We start from the raw sequence: 14,027 nt of genomic DNA on the forward strand, positions 1-14,027 counted from the left end.
ATCAAAGAAGCTTAACAAACTCTAAGTAAGATGAGCTTAAAGAGACCCACACCAAGACACATTATAATCAAACTTTTAATAGACAAAAAGAGAATCTTGAAAGCAGCAAGAGAAAAGCAAATTATTACATACAAGGAATCCTCAGTAAGATTATCAGCAGATTTCTCCTCAGAAACTTTGGAGACCAGAAGGCACTGGGCTGACACACAGTCATGTGCTGCATAATGATGTTTTGGTCGATGACAGACCGCATATGTGATGGTGGTCCCATAAGATTAGTACCATATAGCCTAGGTGTGTGGTAGGCTGTACCATCTAGGTTTGTGTAAGTACACTCTATGATGTTTACACAACAACAAAATCGCCTAATGACGCATTTCTCAGAACTAACCCCGTTATTAAGCAAAGCATGACTGTATTCAAAGTGCTAAAAGAAAAAACTGTCAACCAAACATCCTATATCCAGCAAAACTATCCTTAAAAAGTGAGAGAGATATTAAAACATTCCCAGATAAACAACACCTGAGGATGTTCTTGACCACTAGACTTACCTTGCAAGAAATGCTCAAGGGTGTCCTGCACGGTGAAATGAAAGGACACTAGACAGTATCTCAAAGCCATAGGGAGAAATAAAGATCTCAATAAAAGTAAATACATGGGCAGTTATTAAAGCTGGTGCTATTGTAACAATGGTTTGTAACTGCACTTTTTGTTTTCTACATGATTTAAAAGACTAATACATTTAAAGAAAAGAATATTAGTGTAAAAGCTAGGATTATTGTAACTTTCATTTGTAACTCCAAATCTCGTTTTCTACATAATTTAAGAGACTAGTGCATTTAAAAGAATTATTAGTGTATGTTAGTGGGCACATAACACATGAAGATATAATTTTGTGACATCAACAACTGAAAAGAGTGGGAACAAAGCTGTAAAGGAGGAGAATTTTTGTATGTTATTGAAGTTAAGTTGGTAAAAATTCATATTAGAGTGTTATAACTTTAGGATGTTAAATGTAATTCCCATGGTAACCACAAAGAAAATAGCTATATACAAAGAAGAAAATGAGAAAGAAATTTAAACATTTCATGACAAAACATCAACTCAACACAAAGAAGACAGCAATGCAGGAAGTGAGGGACAAAAAGCTGTAAGGCATGTAGAAAACAAACAACACAATGACAGAAGTCCCTCCTTATCAGTAATTACTTTAAATGCAAATGGATTAAACTCTGCAATCAAAGACAGAAATTGGCAGAATGGATAAAAACACATTATCCAACTATATGCTGTGTACAAGAGATTCGCTTGAGGTCCAAACACATGAACAGGTTGAAAGTGAAAGGATGGAAAAAGATATTCCATGCAAACAGTAACCAAAAGAGGGCAGGTGTGGCTATGCTAATATCAGACAAAATGACTTTAAATCAAAAAAGGTTACAAGAGAAAAAGAAAGACATTATATATTAATTAAAGCTTCAATCCAGCAAGAAGATATAACAATTGCAAACATTTATGCACCTAATGACAGACCAGGAAAATATATGAAGCAAAAACTGACAGATTAAAGACAGAAATAGTTCTACAGTAATAGTTGGAAACTTCAATACCCACTCAAAATAATGGAAAAAACAACCGGAGAGAAAATAAATAAGGAAATAGAGTACTTAAGTAACAATAAACCCACTAGATCTAACAGACATATACAGAACACAAACAACGAAAACAGAATACACTTGAGAAGACTCAAGTGCACGTGGGACATTTTCCAGGATAGGCCATATGTTAGGCCACAAATTAAGTCTCAATAGATTAAAATACATAGATACCATACAAAGTATCTTCTCTGACCACAATGGGATGAAGTTAGAAGTCAATAACAGAAGAAAAACTGGAAAATTCATAAAATTGTGGAAACTAAATAACACATTTTTTTTTCAGTCATTTCATTGAGGTCATAATGGTTTATAACTGTGTAATTTCAGGTGTACATTATTATTTATCAGTTTCTGTATAGACTGATTCATGCTCACCACAAATAGTCTAATTTTTATCCATCACCATATATATGTGCCCCTTTACCCTTTTGCACACCCCCCAGGCCCCTTCCCCTCTGGTAACCACTCTTCTGTTCTCTTTATCCATGTGTTTGTTTATCTTCCATATATGAATGAAATCATGCAGTATTTGTCTTTCTTTGTCTGGCTTATTTTGCTTAACATCATACCCTCAAGCTCTATCTATGTTGTTGCAAATGGGATGAATTTGTCTTTTTTTATGGCTAAGTAGTATTCCCCATTGTGTATATATATACCACATCTTCTTTATCCATTCATCAGTTGCAGTGCACTTGGGTTGCTTCCATGTCTTGGCTATTGTGAATAATGTTGCAGTGAATGCAGGGGTGCAGAAATCTCTTTGAATTGTTGATTTCATGTTCTTTGGATAAATACCCAGTAGTCCGATAGCTGGATCATATGGTATTTCTATTTTTAATTTTTTGAGAAATCTCCATACTGTTTTCCATAATAGCTGCACCAGTTTGCATTCCCACCAGCAGTGTATGAGGGTTCCCTTTCCTCCACATTCTCTCCAATGTTTGTTATTTTTTGTCTTGGTTATTATAGGCATTATGACAGGTGTAAGATGATACCTTATTGTAGTTTTGATTTGCATTTCCCTAATAATTAGTGATGTTGAACATCTTTTCATGTACCTGTTAGGCATCTCGATATGTTCTTTGGAAAAAAATGTCTGTTCCTATCCTCTGCCCATTTTTTGTTTGAGTTGTTTGTTTTTTTGTTGTTGAGTTATATGAGTTCTTTATATATTTTGGAAATTAATCCCTTGTCAGATATATGATTTGCAAATATTTTCTACCACTTGATGGGTTGTCTCTCTGTTTTGTTCCTGGTTTCCTTTGGCTTGCAAAAGCTCTTTAGTCTGATATAGTCCCATTTATTTATTTTTTCTTTTGTTTCCCTTGCCTGAGTAAACATGGTATTTGAAAGGATGCTGCTAAGACCATTGTCAAAGAGTGTACTGCCTATATTTTCTTCTAAGAGTTTTATGGTTTCAGGTCTTACATTCAATTCTTTAATCCATTTGAGTTAATTTTTCTGTATGGTGTAAGATAATGGTCCACTTTCATTCTTTTGCATGTGGCTGTCCCAGTTTACCCATCACCATTTATTGAAGAGACTTTCTTTTTTCTATTGTATGTTCTTGGCTCCTGTGTTGAAGATTAACTGTCCATAGATGTGTGGTTTTATTTCTAGGCTTTCAATTCTGTTCCATTGATCTGTGTGTCTGTTTTTGTGCCAGTGCCATGCTGTTTTGATTAGTATAGCTTTGTAGTATATTTTGAAGTCAGGGGTTGTGATGCCTCCAAGCTTTGTTCTTTTTTCTCAGGATTGCTTTGACCATAATGGGGTCTTTTGTTGTTCCATATAAATTTTGGGATTCTTTCTTCTATTTCTGTTAAGAGTGTCATTGGGATTCTGATTGGGATTGCATTGAATCTGTAGATTGCTTTAGGTAGTATGGACATTTTAACTATGTTTATTCTTCCAATCCATGAGCATGGAATATCTTTCCATTTCTTTATATCTTCTTCAATTTCTTTCAATAATATCTTATTGTATAATTCATTGTATAGGTCTTTCACCTCCTTGGTTAAATTTATTCCTAGATATTTTATTCTTTTTGTTGCAATTGTAAATGGGATTGTATTCTTGAGTTCTCTGTTAGTTTGTAATTAGTGTAGAGAAATGCAACTGATTTTTGTAAGTTGATTTTGTACCCTACAACTTTGCTGTAGTTGTTGATTCTTTGTCATAGTTTTATGATGGATTCTTTGGGGTTTTCTTTTTTTTTTTTTCTTTTTTCTCCCCAAAGCCCCAGTACATAGTTGTGTATCATACTTGTAGAGTTGTAGCTCTTCTATGTGGGCTGCCACCTCAGCATGGCTTGATGAGTGGTGAGTAGGTCCGCGCCCAGGATCCAAACCAGCGAACCCTGGCCCACCGAAGCAGAATGCACGAACTTAACTGCTACGCCACTGGGCTGGCCCCTCTTTAGGGTTTTCTATATGTAGAATCATGTCATCTGCAATTAGCGAGTTTCACTTCTTCCTTTCCAATTTGATTATCTTTTATTTCTTTTTCTTGCCTAATTGCTCTAGCCAAAACCTCCAGTACTATGTTGAATAGGAGTGGTGAGAGTGGGCACCCTTGTCTTTTTCCTGTTCTCAGAGGGGTGGATTTTAGTTTTTCACCATTGAGTATGATGGTGGTTGTGGGTTTGTCATATATGGCCTTTATTATGTTGAGGTACTTTCCTTCTATACTCATTTTATTGAAAGTTTTTGCCATGAATGGATGTTGGATCTCGTCAGATGCTTTCTGTGCATCTATTGAGATGATCATGTGATTTTTATGTCTCATTTTGTTAATGTGGTGTATCACATTGATTGATTTGCAGTTGTTGAACCATTCCTCCATCCCTGGTGTAAATCCCACTTGATCATGGTGTATGATCCTTTTGATGTATTACTGTATTTGGTTTGCCAATATTTTGTTGAGGATTTTTGCATCTGTATTCGTCAGGGATGTTGGCCTGTAATTTTACTTCTTTGTGTTGTCCTTTCCTGATTTTGGTATTGGGGTAATGTTGGCCTCATAGAATGAGTAAGGAATCATTCCGTCTTCTTCAATTTTTTGGAATAGTTTGAGACGGATAGGTACTAAATCTTCTTTGAATGCCTGGTAGAATTCTCCAGAGAAGCCATCTGGGCCTGGACTTTTGTTTTTTGGGAGGTTTTTGATTACTGTTTCAATCTCTTGTCATTGGTCTATTCAGATTCTCTGTTTCTTGATTCAGTTTTGGGAGGTTATATGAGTCTAAGAATTTATCCATGTCTTCTAGGTTATCCAAATTGTTGGCATATAGTGTTTCATAGTGTTCTCTTATAATCCTTCATATTTCTGCAGTATCCATTGTAATTTCTCTTCTTTCATTTCTAATTTTATTTATTTGGGCCTTCTCTCTTTTTTTCTTAGTGAGTCTGGCTAAGAGTTTGTCAATTTTGTTTATCTTCTCAAATAACCAGCTCTTAGTTTCATTAATCCTTTCAACTGTGTTTTTAGTCTCTGTTTCATTTATTTCTGCTCTAATTTTTTTTTTTTTTTTTTTGGTGAGGAAGATTTGCCCTGAGCTAACATCTGTGCCAGTCTTCCTCTACTTTGTATGTGGGTCACCACCACAGCATGGCTGATGAGTAGTGTAGGTCCGTGCCTGGGATCTGAACCCACAAATCAAGGCCACCAAAGCAAAGCTTGCTGAACTTAATCACTACGCCACAGGGCCAGCCCCTGTGCTATAATTTTTATTATTCCCTCCTTCTCCTTGGGCTTTGTTTGTTCTTTTCCTTGTTCTGTTAGGTGTAGTTTAAGACCACTTATTTGAGATTTTTCTTGTTTGTTGAGGTGGGCCCGTATTGCTGTGAATTTTCCTCTTATAACTGCTTTTGCTGTACACCATAAGATTTTGTATGTTGTATTTTCATTTGTCTCCAGGTGTTTTTTAATTTCTCCTTTGATTTCTTCATTGATCCAATGGTTATTCAGTAGCATGTTATTTAGTCTCCACATATTTCTGGCTTTCCCAGCTTTTTTCTTGTAGTTGATTTCTAGTTTCATAGTATTATGGTCAGAAGAGATGCTTTATATCATCTCAGTCTTCTTAAATTTATGGAGGCTTGCTTTGTTTCACAACATATGGTCTGTCTTTGAGAATGTTCCTTGTGCACTTTGGATGGAATGATCTATATGTGTATCTATTAAGTCCATCTGATCAAGTGTTTCATTTAAATTCACTATTTCCTTGTTGATTTTCTGTCTGGATGATCTATCCCTTGATGTAAGTGGGGTGTTGAGATCCCCAACTATTATTGTGTTGCTGTTAATTTCTCCTTTAGGTCTGTTCATAGTTGGTTTATATACTTTGGTGCTCCTGTGCTGGGAGCATATATATATTCATAAGTGCATATATATATTTATAAGTGTTATGTCCTCTTGGTGGAAAGTCCCTTTTATCATTATATACTGCCCCTCTTTGTCTCTCATTGTCATTTCTATCTTGAAGTCTGCTTTGTCTGATATGAGTATGGCAACACCTACTTTCTTTTATTTGCAATTTGCTTGGAGTATCATCTTCCATCCTTTCACTCTAAGCCTATGTTTCTCTTTAGAGCTGAGATCTGTTTCTGGAGGCAGCATATTGTTGGGTTTTGTCTTTTAATCCATCCATCTACTCTATGTCTTTTGATTGGGGAATTCAATCCATTTACATTTAGAGTGATTATTGATATATGAGGGCTTAATACTGCCACTTTATCTCTTGTTTCGAGTTGTTCTATATTTCCATTGTTTTTCTTCCCTTGTATTTCTGACTGCCATTTCAGGTTGGTGGTTTTCTGTGATCGTTTTCTCTTTATTTATGAATTGTGGCTCTGCTCTGATTTCTTGTTTAGGGGTTACCGTGAGGTTTTTATAAGAGATCTTGTAGATGAGATAGTCCATTTATAATAGCCTCTTCTCTCCATTAGCCTAAGCAGGATCCATCCCTTTCCTCCTCCCCTTCTGAGTTATTGTTGTCACAAATTATTCTGTTTTGTGGTGTGAGTTTGTGACTAAATTCAAGTGTTTAGAATTGTTTTTGGTTCCTTCCTTCCCTTTATCTTTTATGTTATAGTTAAGTGTTTGCTAACCTGTTGTGATATAGAGCTGTAGTTTTCTGATTTTGTCTATTTACTCCTTGCTCAAAGCTTTGTAGACTTTTGCCTTTTTGTTTCAGATAGGAGAGATCCTTTATCATTTCTCGTAAGGGAGGTCTAGTGGCAATGAGCTCCCTCAGCTTTTGTTTATCTGAGAAAGCTTTTATTTCTCCATCGTAACTGAAGGATAGTTTCACTGGATGGAAGATTCTTGGCTGAAAGTTTCTGTCTTTCAGTATTTTGAATATATCATTCCATTCTCTCCTAGCCTGTAAGGTTTCTGCTGAGAGACCCACCGAAAACCTGAGGGGGGTTCCTTTGTAGATTATTGTCTTCTGCCTTGCTACCCTTAATATTTTTTCTTTGTCATTGATTTTTGACAGTTTTACTAATGTATGCCTTGGAGAAGATGTTTTTGCATTGATGTAATTAGGAGTTCTATTGGATTCATGTATTTTTAAGTCCAGTTCCTTGCCCAGGTTTGGGAAGTTCTCAGCTATAATCTCTTTGAACAAGCTCTCTGCTCCTTTCTCCCTCTCTTCTCCCTCTGGAATACCTATGATCCTTATGTTGCTTCTCCTAATTGAGTCAGATATTTTTCAAAAAATTCCTTCATTTAAAAAAAAACTTAGTTCTTTCTCCTCCTCCACCTGAAGCATTTCTATATTTCTATCCTCTAAATCACTAATTCAGTCCTCCATAGTGTAAGCTCTATTTTTTAAGGATTCTAGATTATTTATTATCTCATTAATTGTGTTCTTCATATCCAGAATACCTGTTTGGTATTTTTTTAATACTTTCAGTATCTTTGGTGAAGTATTCCTTCTTCTCATTAATTTTATTCCTCATTGAATAATTGAAAAGTCTTTGAACATTCATGTCTTTGAGTTCATTGAAATGTCTTTCTGAGTTTTCTTGTAACTCATTGAGTTTCTTTATGACAGCTATTTTGAATTCTCTGTCATTTAGATTGTAAACTTCTGTGACTTCAGGGTTGGTTTCTGGATACTTGTCATTTTCCTTCTGCTCTGAATTGTTCCTGTAGTTTTTCTTGGCGTTTGATGAACTAATCCTTTGCTGGCACATTTGTCGTAGTATCAGGTCAAAGGTTCCACCTGCTACCACTGGGGGGAAGCAGGAGCTGTCTTTCTGATCTCACCCCATCTGCTGGAAGTTGTGTGGGTATGGTGGGTGCTCCAGCAAGCTAGGATAGCGTTTGCACATGTGCTGGGCTGCCACCACCTCCACTTATAGTCACGCTGGCTGCTGTGCTTGGTGGGCGGGGCTTCTTCACAGAGTCTGATCCAGGGTCATGTGTTGGGGCCATGGTGGTATGGTGGGCCTTCCCACAGGCCAGGATATCATTTGTGCTTGTGCAAGACTGCCACACCTCTTCATACAGTTGCTCTGGGGTACATTCCCACTCGTGGGGCTGTGATGGCGTGGTGGGCACTCCCACTGTCTGGGAAAGTATTCACGTGTGCCCACAGGGCTGCTGCCACCTTTTCTTACAGCTGCACGGAGGCACATTCCCACTGGTGGTGCCGTGGTGGCATGGTGGGCGTTCCCACAGGCCAGGAAAGCACACGCGTGCATGCAGGGCTGCCACTGCATTTTCTTACAGTTGTGCTGAGGTGTGTTCCTACTGGTGAGGCTATGGCACCTCGATGTGTGTTCCTGTGGGCCAGGATAGCATTAACCTGCAGTCTTGTCTGTCCCCACCTCCTCAGAGTAGCTCTGGGCCCTGTGAGAGGACCCAGGACCTGGCTCACTGCTGCTGGGGAGGGGAAGGGGAGTGCTCGCCTATCTTCACTGCTTCCCAGTGACCCAGTCCATCCATCTTCAGATATATAGCTTCCTGGGTCTCTCAGGCATCCGGTTGTACTGTGTGAGTATCCTCTGTTGGTCAACAAATGTCCATGTAGTTGTAAATCAGAGGAGGAGAGACAAAGGGAAGAGCTCACTCCGCCATGTTGTTAACAAACAATAACACACTCTTAAACAACCAACAGATCAAAGAAGAAATCAAAAGGAGAGATAGAAAATACTTACAGTTGAATGAAAATGAAAACACAACATCAAAACTTATGGCATGCAGGGAAAGTGGTACTAAAGGAGAAATTTATAGTTATAAATGCTTACATTAAAAGTCAAGAGAGATCTCAAATAAACAGCCTGACTTTACAACTTAAGGGACTAGAAAAAGAAGAAGAAACTAAACCCAAAGCTATAAGGAGGGAAATAATAAAGATTAGAGCAGAGATAAATGACATAGAGAATAGACAAAACAATAGAGAAAATAAATGAAACCAAGAGTCAATTCTTCAAAAAGATCAGCACAATTGACAAACCTTTAGCTAGGTCAACTAAGAAAAAAAGAGAGAAGACTCAAATTATTAAAATGAATTGAAAGTGGGGATACTACTTCTGATTCTACAGAAATAAAAACGATTATAAGAGGGTACTGTGAACAGTTGTACACCTACACATTGGATAACCTACATGAAATGGACAGATTCCTAGAAACACAAAACCTACCAAGACTAAATCATAAAGAAATAGATATTTGAGTAGACCTATAAATAGTAGGGAGATTGAATCAGTAATCTAAAATTTCTCAGCAAAGGAAAGCCCTGGACCTGAATGAATTCCACCAAACATTTAAAGAAGAACTAGTGCCAGTCATTCTCAAACTTTTCCAAAAATTGAAGAGAGAACATTTCCCAACTCATTCCGTGAGGCCAGCATTATCCTGATACCAGAACTAGACAAATACACTACAAGAAAAGAAAACTACAGATCAATAGCCCTTATGAACATTGATGCAAAAATCCTCAACAAAATACTAGCAGACAGAATTCAGCAGCATATTAAAAGGATTATACACCATGACACTAAGTGGGGTTTATTCTTGAAATGCAAGGATGGTTCAACATACAAAACTCAGTCAATGTAATACAATAATAAACACTATAAAGGAAAAAAACCCACATGATCATCTCAATTGACACAGAAAAAGCATCTGACAATTCAAAACCCTTTCATGATAAAAACACTCAAGAAGCTAAAAATAGAAGGAAATTATCTTTACATAGTGAGTCATACATGAAAGCCCACAGTAAACATCATACTCAATGGTGAAAGACTGAAAGCTTTTCCTCTAAGATCAGGAACAAGGCAAAGATGCCTGCTTTCGCCATTTCTATTCAACATAATACCGGAAGTTCCTGCCAGAGAAATTAGATAAGAAAAGAATTAAATGCATCCAAATTGGAAAGGAAGAATTAAAATTATCTCTGTTTGCAGAAGATATGATCTTATATGTAGAACCTAACACCATATACAAAAAATAACTCAGAATGGATCAAGAACTTAAGTATAAGAACTAAAACAATAAAACTCTTAGGAGAAAACATAGGAGAAAAGCTTCATAACATTGGATTTGGCAGTGGTTTCTTGGATATGACACCAAAGGTACAGTCAACACAAAAAAAATAGACAAAAAATAGACTTCATGAAAATTTTAAAAATTTGTGCATCAAAAGACACTGTCCACAGAGTAGAAAGGCAGCCCACAAAATGGGAGAGAATATTTGCAAATCATATATCTGATAAAGGATTGATATCCAGAATATATAGAGAATTTCTAAAACTCAACAACAACAAAACAAACAACCTGATTCAAAAATGGTCAAAGGACTTGAATAGACACATCTCAAAGATTTACAAATGGCCAATAAGCACACAAAAGGATGCTAAACATGGCTAATCATTAGGGAAAGACAAATCAAAACTACAATGAGATACTACCTCACCCCCAGTAGGATGTATACTATCAAAAAAACAGAAAACAACACGAGTTGGAGGGGCTGTAGAGAAATTGGAACCCTTGTACACTGCTCGTGGGAAAGTAAAATGGTGCAGCCACTGTGGAATACTCTGTGGCAGTTCCTCAAAAAATTTAAAATGGAATTACCATAAGATCCAGCAATTCCACTTCTGGGTGTATACTCAAAAGAATTTAAAGCATAGTCACAAAGAGATATTTGCACACCCATGTTCATAGCAGCATTATTCACAATAGCTAAAATGTGGAAGCCATCCAAGTGTCCATCAATGGACGAATGGATCAAGAAAATGTGGTCTATACATACAATGGAATATTATTAGCCTTAAAAAGGAAGGGAATTCTGACGCACACTACAACATGGATGAAACTTGAGGACATTATTCTACATGAAATAGGCCAGTTAAAAAAAAGACAAATACTCTATGATTCTACTTAGAGTAGTCAAAATTCTAAAGACCAAAGGTAGAATAGTGGTTGCTGCCTGGGGATGGGGGGAGTGGAGAATGGAGAGTTATTGTTAAGGAGTACAGAGTTTTAATTTTACAAGCTGAAAAGAGTTATAGAGATGGATGGTGGTACTGGTTGCACAACAACGTGAGTGTATTTAATATCACTGAACTGTACACTTAAAAATGATTAATTTGGGGGCCGTCCTGGTGGTGTAGGGGGTAAGTTCGCATCCTCTGCTTCTGTGGCCTGGGGTTCACAGGTTTGGGTCCCAGGCACGGGCCTACATACTGCTCATCAAGCCATGCTGCGGTGGCATCCCGCATACAAAGTAGAGGAGGATGGGCACAGATGTTAGCTCAGGGCCAGTCTTCCTCACCAAAAAAAAAAAAAGATTAAGATGGTAAATTTTAGTTATGTATATTTTACCACAGTTATAAAAAAAAATTGCGGTCTAAGTCTCTGCCCTCTGCAGAAGGCCTGAGATTAGCCAACGTCAGAGAAGTGTTGAAGCCAATTGTTGAAGCCAATTGAGACTTTTTGTCTTTAATCAGAGGTATCAGAAAGGGAAGCACTTCAGCGTCCATGGCAGCCACATCTGTGCTCTGCCCACCTACAACTAGTCGGCCCTTGGGGAAACACAGCTGGATTCATCACTCTATACCGTCTATTCCTGGACACACGCTTAGTGATGTCTCTGTTTTATAAGTGACCTGCCAGGGATTCCTGTCCCTGGGAAGCACAAACAATTATTTTGAGTCTCAGGGGATGCTGCTCTCCTACTCTCCCCAGCCCCTCACCCCCAAGTGAAAACGACGTCTGGAGAAACCATTTTCTAAAACCCCTCCCTAACCTCTTCATCTCCAATTACAGGGAAATCAAAAACTTTAGAAGAGGTAACCACACCGTCCCTCCAACAAGGAGCTGGAACCTCGACCTCTGACAGCACTGAGTTCAGCGACCCCTGCCCCGAAGTCTGGAGGAAGCTGCAGGAATTGCGTGGCTATGCGTGAGCACCTCAGTGGGTGGGGGTGGATGGGAGAGGAGGGCACGGCCGCCAGTTGCCTGTGTGTGCATGAAGGGGAAATCACAGAAGTGTCTGAGCAGGAAGTGTCGGCTACCCAGTGCCCCCAATGACAGTGACAGGATGATCGCCGTCCCTTACACGCACGCATGTCCCCAGTCCTTTCCCACTCACAGTCCTTTTCAGTCCTCACTACAACCTTATGAGGAAGATGGGATTCATGCCCATTTTGCTGATGAGGAGACTGAGGCAACCCGAGAAGGAGGGTGAGGCATTGCCTGGGGTCCCACAGCTTGGTGGGCCTGACACCAGGTCCTCGATCTTTGCCTCCTCACCAGTGATACCCCTTTGCGGGGCTTTTTACAGTTTACAGCCTTTGTGCCCTGAATGTTTATTTCTTAACATAGTTTGTCAGATATTCTCCTACAAAAAGAGAAACACCTCTTAAAACAAACAAAAAACATTGGCATGGGTGATAAATGATGTTGATGATTTTGTGTGTTCCAAAGTCCTAGCAAGTTAGTATACATTTCTGTGAAGGCCCAGACTGTGGGCCATAAAGGATTGAAAACTTAGTCACATCTAAGCCATGTATGTCTTGGGCTCCCTGGGCCGTTGAGCATTTTTGCAGCCACAGAACATGGGGAGAGGGCAGCCACCCCATTTGCCCCTTACTGTGACATTCCGGAAGAAAGCTCTCTTTCCTTGTAACCTCAGGACTGGGGGCTGAGCAAAGCCTCCAGCCCCCCCAGGCCCTCTTTCTGCACACAGTCCCACTCCATAGGTCCTCACCCAGCACTAAAGGTGGAAATCGGGTGAGGACTGGTCTCAGAGGGGTCCCAGGGCCTTCCCACTGCTTCCTAAAAATACTACCTTTAAGGATGAGAGAGGATGGGCTGGGGACAGGTACTTTTGGGACAGGGAAATGAGATGGGAGTCTTGGGAGCAGAGGAGGGGCTGTAGAGCGCCTCCCTGGTGAGTGGGAGCCAAATGGCTAGAAGATATGTTGGTCGCCTTCCCTGCAGAGAAGCCTAAAGGGCCTCATGGAAAGAGAGGAATATCTCCTTCTGCAACTACAGGGCAAAATTACCCTCTCACCCAATGACGGCTCCGAAAGGAGACGTTCAAACCCTGAGCTCCCATCACTCTCACCCTCTTGGAGCTCAGGCTTCTGCTCCCACCCCTCACCAGTCTCCCTCCCACCAGCTGCACTTCAGCCAGCATTCACAGGAGTGGAGGTTACCCAAGAAGGCCAGGAAGTTGCATTACACCTTCTATGATAAGTCCTCCTTCATTTAGAATCCTTTTCTTTGGTGCCACCCTTTCTCCCCAGCAACTCAGCCCTAGAGAACTCCCAGGCTTGAAAAAGCCTCAGTATTTACTTTGGCTTTTCAATTGACTAGAAAAGCTTGGTGACGGGTCCTCCAGGGTATTAAGAGTTTGTCCAGGTCAGAGAAGGCTGCCTTTGGAGAATGTTGGGGTGGGAAGCAACTGATCGGGAAGTCACCTTGGACCCCTCTGTTCCTTGCAGGGGTCCTGTTGCCCACTCCCCAGCATGCTCGAGAGCTGGACCAGACTCCAGATGTCCCAACCCGTTTGGCAGCAAGGCTCTGAGGCCAGAGAGAGTGAAGCACTTATTCTACGTTCTGTAGTCTGAGTTGGACGAGATGTCCAAGAGGGAAGGACACTAAACCATTCATTCCTGTCGCTTTGTTGTAGGAATGGGTGGTGTGACTCATTCAGTGTCACAAAAGGAATTTGGTGGCAGAATTTGGGTTCAGGGCCACCTCACCTCCGTTTAGGGCCCCCTCTCTCTGGCGCCCTTTTACGCCTTTCAGGCTTGTTTCCTCCAGCAGAGAGCAGGATGGGGGGATGCAGGGGGCCTCATTTAATAATGAAACCACTGAGCACTGAGTGTTCCCTATCTTTGG

The 14,027-nt window shown here is 39.6% G+C and overlaps 1 protein-coding gene across 1 annotated transcript in view; it reads left to right on the forward strand.

Annotated features, from left to right (window-relative positions):
• FAM194C (family with sequence similarity 149 member C) overlaps nucleotides 1–14,027 on the forward strand; it is a 78,527-nt gene that overhangs the window by 9,712 nt on the left and 54,788 nt on the right. Inside the window, 2 exon segments of the mRNA XM_087431556.1 lie at nucleotides 11,946–12,081; nucleotides 13,122–13,394. Of these exon segments, the coding sequence (XP_087287682.1) occupies nucleotides 11,946–12,081; nucleotides 13,122–13,394 (409 nt within the window).

This window comes from Ceratotherium simum, chromosome 5, assembly GCF_057802395.1.
Source record: "Ceratotherium simum simum isolate JZ-2026a chromosome 5, ASM5780239v1, whole genome shotgun sequence".
NCBI lineage: Eukaryota > Metazoa > Chordata > Mammalia > Perissodactyla > Rhinocerotidae > Ceratotherium > Ceratotherium simum.